The sequence below is a fragment of the Sorex araneus genome, chromosome 2 (assembly GCF_027595985.1).
Source record: "Sorex araneus isolate mSorAra2 chromosome 2, mSorAra2.pri, whole genome shotgun sequence".
NCBI lineage: Eukaryota > Metazoa > Chordata > Mammalia > Eulipotyphla > Soricidae > Sorex > Sorex araneus.
The window spans coordinates 287,189,429-287,201,973 of NC_073303.1; the positions used below are offsets into that span (position 1 = coordinate 287,189,429).

Here is a 12,545-nt window from a genome sequence, read left to right on the forward strand (position 1 = left end):
GACCAAACACGCTAGATTAATACTGGCCCAGATCAGGGATGAAGCAAGCAAGAAAAAATAAGTGTTTTGAATTTCCACATCATCCTCACACTAGTTCAATTAGACTTAATGTAACAAAATCCACAGCCAGGGAAATGACATAAATGTATTTTCTAGAAATCCAAGATCCAGACGTCAGCAGGGTTATTAATTTGCCACGGTGTCTTTCTACTGGGAAGTGGCGACCTTCTTCCTGTGTCTTCACCTGGCCTATTGGCTGTGCTACTACCTGCTGTCTCTTGCCCTCACCTGTTTTATTGGGCAAGAGCCTCAATTTAGGTTGTGATCATTTCAAACCTCTTTCTAAGCTCTATCTCCAAACACAGTGCCCTTGAGGGTTAAATGTTCAATATACACATCTGCAGAGGAGTGTGAGGGGGGAGGGGGGGCGGGGGAGACACAGACATTCAATTCTTAGCCATGCCCATATAATGTTCAATAGAATGAAATTACGGAGAGTGAAGATAACAATCAAATTCAAAGGCCTGCAACAAAACTGATGCGTAGTAGCTGGTCATGGAAGAGACTCGGGCTTGTTTCCAGCTTCTAATTGTGTTCATTTTAGCCAATTCCTGCTCCAACTTCATCTGTCCTAGCCTTGCAAGGCGCTAACCACACCCACACCCTTCATGGTTATCACCAGTGAAAGCCAGTGCTGGCTCTAGTGATCGTTGATTTTTAAAGAGAGACTTCATTTTCTCTCTGGACATAACAGCAAGGGGATTGGGAGAATTAACTGTAAGATAAAAGATGACTAAAATAAACCACATAAATCGGAAGCAGTACCACCAAGTTTCCTTACTCCTAATAACGTATATCATAGTAGTTTTGAAGATAAATATGGACACAGGGACACCCACGGCAGAAATTTATACGTACAGCTTAATTCATTTTTTATTCCGGGCATTTTTCCTGTCAAATATTGTTTCAAGGATTTTCCAAAGAGCAGTGAATCCTCTATGCTAATGCTCACCTTCTAGAAGGGTCACCTCTGCATGGAACACTCACGTCTAGTGTGAAGTGACGCACACAGACACCCAGACACAGACACACACACAGACACACTCACTCACTCACTCACTCACTCACTCACTCACTCACTCACTCACTCACTCACTCACTCACTCACTCACTCACTCACTCACTCACTCACTCACTCACTCACTCACTCACGTCAATCAATTCCCTATGAGAATAAGAGCTCCCGGGTCTTTTGGATGCGGGCTTGCCCAGTTTGGGATTTTTATGCCCCCATCTCTGCCACCAGAGCCCACTGGTCCTCCAGCCCTGCAGAGCCCGTGCGTGCCCAGCTGGGTCTCCCCGTGTGCCCAGCCCCCGAAGCGCAGCGCCGGGTCGGTGGGCGGCGAGTGGGCACCGGGCGCTGGTTTTGAAGCCGCGCTGAACTCCCGGAGGCGGAGCGCTGTGTCCCGGTGCAGCTGGAGCCGCGAGTGCCAGTGACTGTGGCTTTGGCTACTTGGTTCTGGACCCACGTCACCAGTGTGACAGCCTCGCGCCAAATCAGAGGCGGCTACCCGAGACACCTAGGGCGTCAGCGGAGTGCCCGCAGATTAGAACTCGCCTCCCCTAGCTCCGCCCCCCAGACCCATTTAAAGCTCCCACGGGCATTAAGACAAATTTAGAGGGGGCTCCGTGTCTGCAACACCTCCTTTCACTGCAAGATGGTAAGTGAGAAAGAAGCTGGGGTTAGCTAGTCCACTGGCGAAAGTTGGGGGCTCTGGCAGCAATTGCAATTTGCCCTTAAAGTTCTGTCCATCAGTTACCTGCCAGTCATCTCCGCTGCCCTCATCTTCTCTATCTTCTCTCTCTCTCTCTCTCTCTCTCTCTCTCTCTCTCTCTCTCTCTCTCTCTCTCTCTCTCTCTGTCCTCCTTTTTCCTCCTCCCTTCCTCCCTCTCCTCCTTCACCATCCTCCACTCTATTCCTCTGCTCTTCCCCTCTTCCTCTTCTCTCTCCTCCTCTCTCTTGCCCTTCTCTCTCCTCCTCTCTCTTGCCCTCTCCAATTCTCTCTCTTCCTCTTCTCATTCCTTCTCTGTGTGTCTGTGTCTTATGTGTTCCATGTTCCTATGTTCTTTTATGTGATTCTGCTCTGGACTTTTTACAAACTTTCTCTCCCTTACACCTGCAACCACTTTTCATCCCACCTCTTCCTCTAGAATGCACATATTTGCAAATACTTGGACTTCAGCTAGTCTTGGGGTGTTTGGGGTTTGTTTTCTTCTCAGGTGTCAATTGCATAATAGCTCAGCTCTGATTCCAATAATAGCCTCGGAGAAAAAGCCTGCAAACATGCTTTCAGAATAAAAGAAAATAGCACTTGCTAAACTTTTGGCTGAATTTCTTTGGTCTGCACTGCCCAAGCTGGTCTTGATTCAGAACTGGACTTTTTCAAAATTTAACTTTCCGGAACATTAACAAAGTATGACTTAATTGAATTAACTCCCCCTCCTCCTTCCTTCTTATTTGTTTTCTCTCTGTTTATGTTATGCCTGGGAAAGTCTTCAAGTCAACATAAGATGTATAGTGGTCAAAAAGAGTTTGTCTAAAGCTGGACTTTGCTGAAATGAATTGCTTTTACCTGATTAAACATTGACAAATAATTAGGAATGGCCTGTTGTACAAATTAACCCAGGAAGACTGCATACTTATGCCTGCCTGGATATTTGGATAGATTGCGTGTTTGAGCTTTGAGGAGTGGAGGCAGGAGGTTGTTCACTGATTCAGAACACAGTGGAGAATATGTGCCAGGCAGTTAGTGGTGGCAAGATAACTTTGGAAGGGCATTGAGACCTAGTGATGTCAAGAGACAGAGCTTCCTGTATTTGCTGACAAGCTTATTTTAGCTTTGATTATACTTCTTTACCCTCTTGCATTTGAAATTAAGAAACTTTCCGATTTTATGTAGTTATTTCTAAAAATAAACATATGTATGCTTTCAAATTATATATGCATGCATATGTATATATGCATGTATATATAATCATATATATACTTCAAATCACATGGAATCCAACAAGCATTATATCATATTTATTTTTACTTTTTTAAAATTGAATCACTGTGAATAAACCCTTACCCAACAGGAGAAAAGAAAGAAGGAATCAGGAAAATTTATAATTCAGAACTAAAATAAGGTTTAACTATGTATCATGTTCTGTGTATTTAGCATGCTGGACTCTTTGAAGGTGCTCAGTGTTTTTCAAGGACTTTAGAAATAAAATGACAAAGTTTGGTAGGAAGAGCGAAATTGTCCTTATGTCTTTGAATCACTAAACAAAATTCCTTTCACTTGTTCAGTAGCCTGTTAGATGATTGAGAATTGCAACAGAGAGAACTCCTGAACATTTACAAATGATGTCCACCTATTTCTCCAATGGCTTAAGGAAAGTTATCTGGTCAACCAAGGATCTAATTTCTTTTAGTAACTATATTTTCACTATCCTCAAAATAATCTGGATCTGTACTTACTGCCTATATGGTTTTGCTTTTTTTTTTAATTCATTGAATATATTTCTGGACCTTTCTTCCAATTCTTTTCCTCACAAATTCCTATCATCCCATCTCTTTCCTGTTCCCCAACACCTCATACTGAAATTCACAGAATACCGTTCTGCCTTGCCAAGACCAGTACTTTGTAGGAGGCCAGAACTGTAATTGCCCGTATTCCACTACAACGTCAGATTCTAGTGTTGATGTTTCCACGGAGACTTGGGTCTCTTTCTGGGCTACTGGTCTCCAGGACAACGGGGAACCCCAACAGGCACCACAGGCACAGGGTAAGTACTGCTCTCCTCTTCTCTTGGTAGACCTGGAGCACTTTGCTGACACCTGTGGTTGCAGATCACCAGGGGAAGGGGCCCTGTTAAATAAGGGGGCACAAGATAGGAAAACCAAAGACTCCCACATTTCACAACCTGAGCAGCGCCTCTTAGATTAAGCAAAGTGTGAACATTAGGAAGAAAATAAGTAATGGAAGGATTCTTCTCAGTAAGCAATGGGATCTTTTGCTTATTGGATAATTTGTATTTTTCCCCTTACATCTAAGAGTTCTTAGCTTTTCCTAATTTGCAAAGGGATTTTAGGTTTAATTAAAGTTTTATAAACAATACTACCAGAATGCCTGTTGGATGTTTTTGAAATTTAGAAAAGTTTCCTTGGGTCAGAGAGCAACTCATAATCCTTTAATAAATAGAATAAGTTCTATAAACATTTTTTTCTAGTATAAGTGAAAAAGATTTCCTTTCTCTCAAAGAAATCCAGTTTTCAAAGGATATATAACATTGATGGGAAATTACATATTAATTTGTTGGGTTTTAGTCAGTAGTAATATTTATAAACATTAAAGAAACTTCTGAATCAGTACTTAAGGTTCTGGAAAATAAATTACTATAAATAGTAATATTTATAAACATTAAAGAAACTTCTGAATCAATATTTAAGGTTCTGAATCAATACTTAAGGTTCTGGAAATATTTAGGTTCAGAGTTAAATATGTTTACTCTTAGTTCTGTAAAAAAATACACATTCATATGTCAGGAAGTTATTCAATTTTAGTTTTCTACAGTACGTGCTAGAGGAAACAATGCCTATGGATGTAGAACCAAATTATGCATAAAATTTTATAACTATATCTTTACACGCCATTCCATGTAAATCCAATCACTTTAATAATATTTTAATTTAAGTTAGAGGGCAAGAATAGGAATTCTGTTTGTTAGGAAAAAAATAAAAGCTGTGCCAGAGCATCAGTACAGGAGGTAGGGAGTTCCATAGTATAAGGGCATCAGCCTTGCATGCAGCCAACCCGGATTTGATCTCTGGCTTCTCTTATGGTCTCCCAAGTACTGCCTGGATTAATTCTTTAGTGCAGAACCCGGAGTAACCCCTGAGCATCACTGGATGTGACATTAAAGTCCCCCCTCCCCCCAAAAAAGTAAAAGCAAATCAATTTAGTATTCCCATGCATAGTTTTTGTTGGCAGTTATAACTTGCTGTCAAATAAGAAAAAGAAAAAAATCATGAGATATAATAAAAGATATAGAGTTACAAACAACATTTGAAATGCATGTTTTGATGGGTAGTGTCAGGTCTCTTTAATGGTCTTCAGAGTAGCAAGATTCATATTATTTTACAATAAAAAGAGCTACCACTGGAATCCTGAGTAAAAATTTGCCCTCAGATTTAATTGAAAGACAGGACAGGCAGAGATTGTTATATCTGCTGAAAATGGTGACATCACAAATTAGTAGTTGACTAAAGGAGATGAACATTACATTATCCAGTGCTGAAATTTAGAAAAAAAATTTTAAAATTGGAGAAATAGTGGAATTAAAATGTTAGGAATGCTTTGAAGAGTAGAAGATGAGTCAGTAATTATCAGTATGAATTAATAATGTTGATGGCCACCAGTAAATTTTGCCCCCATTAAGATATACACTATGAGTTCAGAGTAGATTTAATACATTTAAATTCATTTTAATGCTGCTTTGGCATATAGTCCATGAATAGTTGTCTTTCACAATGAGCTTGTCTCTTCTATGATCTTTTATTTCTTTCCCCTGTGTGGAAAAAGTAGCTACATACCGAAATTGTGTTTTATCAAGTATTCGTTTGGTGTCTCTATACAGAAGCATCCAGTGAGCCAAATTTCCCTGTTCCTAATTCCTGTCCATGGGAAGATGCTCAACTTTCCTCTCAGCTCTACAGAAACAAGCAGGTATGATCAGAACGCTGAGACCTATGATGTACCATGTACTCCGATTTTACTGTATTGGCCTTTGTATCACATGGGATCTTTTACCTTGTTCAATTCAAATATCTTTAAGGATCACATCAAGTAGACAAATACATGATCATTAGATAATGAATGTCAGTAGGGGGGCGGGGTGGGGAAGCATAGCTAAAACCTTGTGCTAATCAAGCCCTCGACTAATACACTTAAACTGTATGAATTTTTTTTCTTTTTTAAAATTTTTTATAATACCTGGAAATGCACAGGAATTACTCCTGGCTCTACACTCAGGAATTACTGTTGGAAATACTCTGGGACCATATGGGATGCTGGGAATCGAACATGGGTCAGCCGCCTGCAAGACAAATGCACTACCCTCTGTGCTATCACTCCAGCCCCCTTAAACTGTATGAGTTTTGGCTTTTCATGTTCTACAGAATTGGAATATCTGTTGTATATCTCACAGTAGTGTTAGAAATGTTGAGTGATGGGTATCATTTTTCTCCAGCAAATCAACACCAGGTCTTAGACTGGTGGTTCAAATTTATGGATCTAATGAATACAATAATATATTTAATCCATATACATTTCATATGATGATTATGAAAGATTCTACAAAGATGTCTTCAATTTTCACCCTTTGTTGTTGTTCCTGAGGAAGTCATTTAATAAAAACAGATTGACTTGAGTTTCAAGAAAGTCAACCTACTTACTTTAGATTTTTTTCTTGAAAAAAAACATAAGAAGTACAGCAATATAATACCTTCAAGTGTTTTACAATGAATAAAAATATTCAGATCACAAAACAAATCAGGAGGTAGAGAGGTACAAACTGAAGTTAGTCCTCTAAAGATGAGAATACTTTGAGGTTTAATTCGCAAAGCAAATAGAAAAGCAATCAAGTTTAAGCAGATTAAAGATCAGTGGCATTATTGAAAGCTTACAAAAATCAATATAGTAGTGCAGTCTTCACCATTGTCTATTTTATTTTTTTTTGCAGCTCCAAGATACCCTAGTACAGAAGGAAGAAGAACTTGCCAGATTATATGAAGAAAACAATCATCTCAGACAATACCTAAATTCTGCTTTAGTTAAATGTCTTGAAGAAAAGGCCAAGGTATGTAACTTTTTTTGAGGACACAGAAGCGATGCAAGACTATTCTGGCCAATTTCCTTAATTGAATGTACTAATTAACTCCCTTAACATCTACTGATAAAATGGCTAGCTACTTCAGAAGACAATGTAGCATTTTTTAGAAAATTTATTAATTTCTCTGGCATATTTACATCACATATTTTAACCATATGTGACAAGGAGAAGTTGCTTAGGAATTAAAAACACAGGGAAGTTCTGGCACAATGTAGATTACTCAAAAGACACAGTTAAATAGATGGCCAGTAACATGGGAATCATAGCTGGAGATACTATCTTCTTTTAACTGTCTTTTGGCCTTAGGTAAAACATCTCTCTAGGGCTTCAATTACTTTCATCTGAAAATGAAGGGGTTCTCTTCAGTTTTTAAGAACCAAATATTTCAGCTGTAAAGTGTATATATATATATACATATATGTAATATATGTATAATATATATATGGCTGGAACTCAGATCTCTTAAATGAGATATTTAATTATACAACCATTTTTAAAAAGATATTATTAGTATAAAGATAATTAGTGTAGAGATAAGTTCAAGCAGAATGATTTCAACTATTGTAAAATGATCACCATAGTAAGTCTAATTAAATATAGTATTATAAAGAGCATTTTTCTTACACTTTAAAAATAATCTGTTGCTGGGGTCTGAGTGAGAGATCGTGCAGTGGGTAACATGCTTGCCTTGCATTTGGCTGACCCAGGTTCAATCTCCTTGTTCCTCAATCCCCACCAGGAGTGATCCCTGAGAGCAGAGCCAGGAGTAAGTCCTGAGCACCATCAGGTGTAACCAACAAAATAAATAAATAAATAAATAAATAAATAAATAAATAAATAAATAAATGTATTCTATTACTAAGTATACTGATTTCCCATGGTCTCTTTTTATTCTTCTTTTGTGCTTTGGTTCTTATATTTTTTGTTTTGTATTTGCCATTTTGTTATTATTGTTTCTATCTTCAATATTTACTTCTAGCTAGGCTGTACTATCAATATTATATCACCTAAGTTTATGATACTCTTTGTATTATTACCAAATATGATGGTTCATATTTGGATGAAAGGTACTCTATTATAGAGGAAAGATACTCTATTATACTCCTCTATAATTCAGTTTTGCTAGAATAAAAAAGGAGCACAAAACACAGATATTATACAGGAGTCTAAACTCTAGCCACTGTAAATAAAAGCTATGAAGTTGATGAGATTAACTAAGCAGTATTTTTCTTGTATCAATTTATTATATTATGTGGTAGGAAAATAAAAGCTAGTGAAATGAGAAAAAGCAGTATGGCACAGTGCTTCAATTAATGGTTTAGTTTAGTAGTTTTAGATGTTTTGAATTCACAGCTAGGCAGTCTTATCCTAAACCAGTCACTTGTCACTTGTCACTTGTCATCCTGTTGCTCATTGATTTGCTGATCAGGCACCAGTAACGTCTCCATTGTGAGACTCATTGTTCCTGTTTTTGGCATATTGAATATGACATAGGTAGCTTGCCAGGCTCTGCCGTGTGGGTGAGATACTCTTGGTAGCTTGCCAGGATCTATGAGAGGCTCAGAGGAATCAAACCGGGTCAGCTGCGTGCAAGGCAAAAGCCCTACCGCTGTGCTATCACTACAGCCCAGCCAGTCACTAATATATCTATTTCTCAGTTTCTTCATGAAAGGAGACTTTGGTAACATTTATATAAAATTAGATAATGTAATAGAACCAGTATTCAATGCAATGCTTTTATTGTGATTATAAATATTATTCCTCATAATTAAAATGTTAAAGACATCATTTCCTCATTCCATCTTTTAAGTGTCTAAACATATGAAATAGGATTCTAGTGTATAACTAGTAATCATCAATTTTATTTTAGAAATAGAATTAAAATCACTTAAATTTTTTGTGTGAAAATAGAATTTATTCACGTTTTCTTGGAAATGAAGACTTATTAGCCAGTATTTGAAAGAAGTATAATGCGTGACAGTCGAGGAAAAAAATCTTGGTTGATTATCTCTGTATGTCTTCAAATATTACTTCATTAGAAATTGCTGTCATCAGATGAGTTCTCCAAAGCATGTGGAAAATTCAGGAAGGGGAAGAGGAAACCCAAAGAACAAAGATATTTTCCTCCTGAGATTCCCCATCACAAAAATGCTAAGAGAAATCTTTCTAGTGAACTTGCTAACTGTGAAGAACAAACCGGGCCCCCTGTGGACCCCGGACCCCCTGTGGACCCCTGGGTCCTTCAAACGCTTGGGTTAAAAGACTTCAACACCATTGATGACACCGTTTCAGCTAACTACAGTGCCTTTTCCTCTCATCCCAGAAGAATCACCAGCATGTTCCCCCAGTTTCCAGATGATGTAGTTGGTAATGAAAATTTTCCCAGAGAAAATCTGCCAGGTGACTTTGGTGGAGAGGAGACAACCCCTTTAGACAGCACTGCCGGGCACACGGATGTTCACTTCCTTTCTCAACTTCCAACCCCCACTGAAGGGTTGCAAACTCCTCCTTACTGCACTTCTGATGTGTCACCTAATAAGACAGAGATGGCGTTTTCCACATCCCTGAGCCCTCACTGTAATGTGAAAACTCATTCCTTTCACCAGGGCCAAGCCTTTGTCTGTAGAGATGGGGAAGGAGGCTGGAAGTTTACTTGGGTCCCCAAGCAGACTTAGTGACCCTTCTTGCACCCACAAAAGACTGCCACAAGCTCCGTTTACAAAGATCTCACTTGCACTGGAAACTGTGTGTGGAATATGGAAACTGTGCCCGTCTGACTCCTGCAAATTGAAATATCTTTTGCAACAACTCACCTAAATCTGCTGGGAATGGACTCCAAGAACCCATGTCGAAACATTCCTGCTCCTCTTTCACCTGAATTTGGCATGTTTACACACTAATACCTGCCGTCGATGTTCCTGTTTTGCCCTTTACTTGAAAAGGTATTTTCCAATTACCTGTATATACCTTTGACACTGTATCAATTATGATGAGTCCAATAGCTTATTTTCTTTCATCAAGCAGTTCAAATATTCAATCTGCCTTTTACCTTTAACCCTCTCCTGCCACTTCATTTTTTTGAAAATCAATTTTAGTATGAATGCTAAAATTGCTCTAAAAGCACACTATTAAATGTTCAAATAGCGGGGTGGGGGAGGCAGAAATCTTTTTCTTTGCTTGCAGCACTTCTAAGATATCATGTGTATGTAAGTATTGTCTGTAGAACATTTTAGTACTAGAATTTGATAGATTTGATAGATGTGTTCCCCCAAATGGGGCTAATAGTATCTTCACACAGTTGTAATTCTACTGACAAGTTGTACTGTTGATAAAGTATTGCTTAAAGAAAATTGAAATTGTAACACACTGTCATGGTTCATGGTGTGTCAGTTTCTATAGGCACCTAGCATTCTCTCTCTTTCTCTCTCTCTCTCCCCATCTCTCTCTCTCTCTCAGTCTCTCTCTCCCCCCCCCCCACCTTTTGAGTAACATCCACGGGTGCTCAGGACTTGATCCTGACTCTGTGCTCAGGGATCACCCCTGACAGCGTTCGAGGACCATAAGAGGTACTGAGAATTAAACCATTGCTGACTTCATGCAACACAAGTGCCTCAGCTCTAGCCCCTAGCATCGTTTCTTTAACAAACATGGTTCTAGTAAAAACATTTTTGAAAAGCTAGTGGTAACAAAAGAGTCATCCTAAATTACCCAGGCAGCAAACAAACTTCAGTTTTGAGGGTATAGTCTAACCCAAGTAGGCCACTGTTTCCATATCCCCATATCACCATGTATGGACTTTGAAATTACTGACTCACCCACAATATTTGACAATATGTTATAGGATAGTGATAAAATGTGAGCAAATTAGATACTGTGACCACTGTCATGAGGTTTTCTCAAGGTCAGTGACTGTGACCTTAAGCAAGCTACCTCTTTAGCATGAGTATTTGGTTTTTGTATCTACATAACATGAGAATAGATAGCACGGTAGCACTGACATCCTTTTGTTCATTGATTTGCTCTAGCGGGCACCAGTAACGTGCTCGTTGTGAGACTTGTTACTGTTTTTGGCATATCAAATATGCCACGGATAGCTTGTCAGGCTCTGCCGTGAGGACAGGATACACTCCATAGCTTGCCAAGCTCTCTGAGAGGGACGGAGGAATCAATTGAATCCGGGTCTGCTTCGTGCAGGCAAACGCCCTACCCACTTTGGTATCGCTCCAGTCCAAGATCAATATTGTACATGATTGAGGCTGAGTGTCATCAGATTTAATCCAGTGCTGTCATTCCAGGTCACTATTTGTCTTTAAGAGGCACAGCAGATAATACATTGGATGTATTTTGTATATAATTTTTTAAAATGTGAGCCATTTGTAGTTAACACTAGCAGTCATTGCTCTGATCTCATTTATTTTTTTTATTCTGAGCACAAGTCTAAATGTATGAGATGAACTTGCACCTAATAAATACTAATTTTTAATAAGATACATGAATACAAATGTTGACATCAAGGATTTTATTTTTTTCTGAATTAAAAGTATGTTAGTTCTCACAAAAGCTTTTCACAAGCCCCCAAGCTCCCTATTTATTCCAGAATAATTTACATATCAAATTTATTTTAGGTCAAATTTGGGGGTGGTCACAAATTTCCCTTACTGGTAAAACTGACCATATTGACTCACCTTCTTTCTTTTCGTCTTCACTGCTATTAAAATTGATCGTCCTATACAATCAGTGACCATGAGCATGACTGCTGTTTGGCATTGCTGTTGGTATGTTCTTTATTTGGGAGATGTAAACAAATAATTTTTTTTCCCAGTTTGGTTACTACCCAGTTGTCTTTATACCTTCTGAGGAAGAATTCAAAATATTAATGAACATCAGCACCCAGAATATTTTATGACTTTGGGATAGAGAGGCATATTCTATTTTCTGAAACAAAAAACAAAAACCCCAAAAGCAAAAACAAACAAAATATACAACTATTTTTGGTGGTGTTTGAGCAAGGCATCTCGGTGGTACTCAGGGCTTACTCCTGGCACCAGGCTAGAATCATTCCAAGTGGTGTTCACAGGACCATTTGCAGTGTGGGAGATAAAACCGAAAACGTAATCAACCACGAGCAAAGCAAGCGCTTAACCCCTGTACTATTTTTCTCACCACAAAAGCACATTTTACATTATAGTTACTGAGGCTTCAATGGATAAAATTTGTCTTTTTTAAAATGACACATTTAAGAACTAGAAATGATTATACTTTAATATTTTTTGAATTAAGAAAAAATGTTATTTTGAAAGGCTCAATGATCAGGCTATAAAAATGGATTATTCAACAGACAATTTATTTTTTATATGCCTTACTATGTTATATCTCTTGAAGATGAATCCAGGATTAACACAATCCATCTGGTAGATAAAAATAAAATAACAACTTTTAAGTGCAAGGTGGATTTAGCCTTGTTTAAATAAATTCTAGTACTCTTATGGTAAATTGTGATAACTTGATCTCACAAGTTATCTCACAGATATCATGATAAAATATAAATGCCATAATTAGTAGTATGAGAGAAGAGTACCATTGATTGCAATTACATTTACAGACACTTT

At 38.2% G+C, this 12,545-nt stretch overlaps 1 protein-coding gene across 1 annotated transcript; it reads left to right on the plus strand.

The window, feature by feature from the left end:
* Positions 1–1,659: 1,659 nt before the first annotated feature.
* Positions 1,660–9,611, plus strand: GMNC (geminin coiled-coil domain containing). The gene is made up of 5 exons (XM_055124479.1): positions 1,660–1,721; positions 3,657–3,831; positions 5,683–5,771; positions 6,787–6,903; positions 8,976–9,611. Exons 1-5 carry the CDS (start codon positions 1,719–1,721, stop codon positions 9,609–9,611), a joined length of 1,020 nt encoding a protein of 339 aa, XP_054980454.1. The 5' UTR covers positions 1,660–1,718.
* Positions 9,612–12,545: the final 2,934 nt, after the last annotated feature.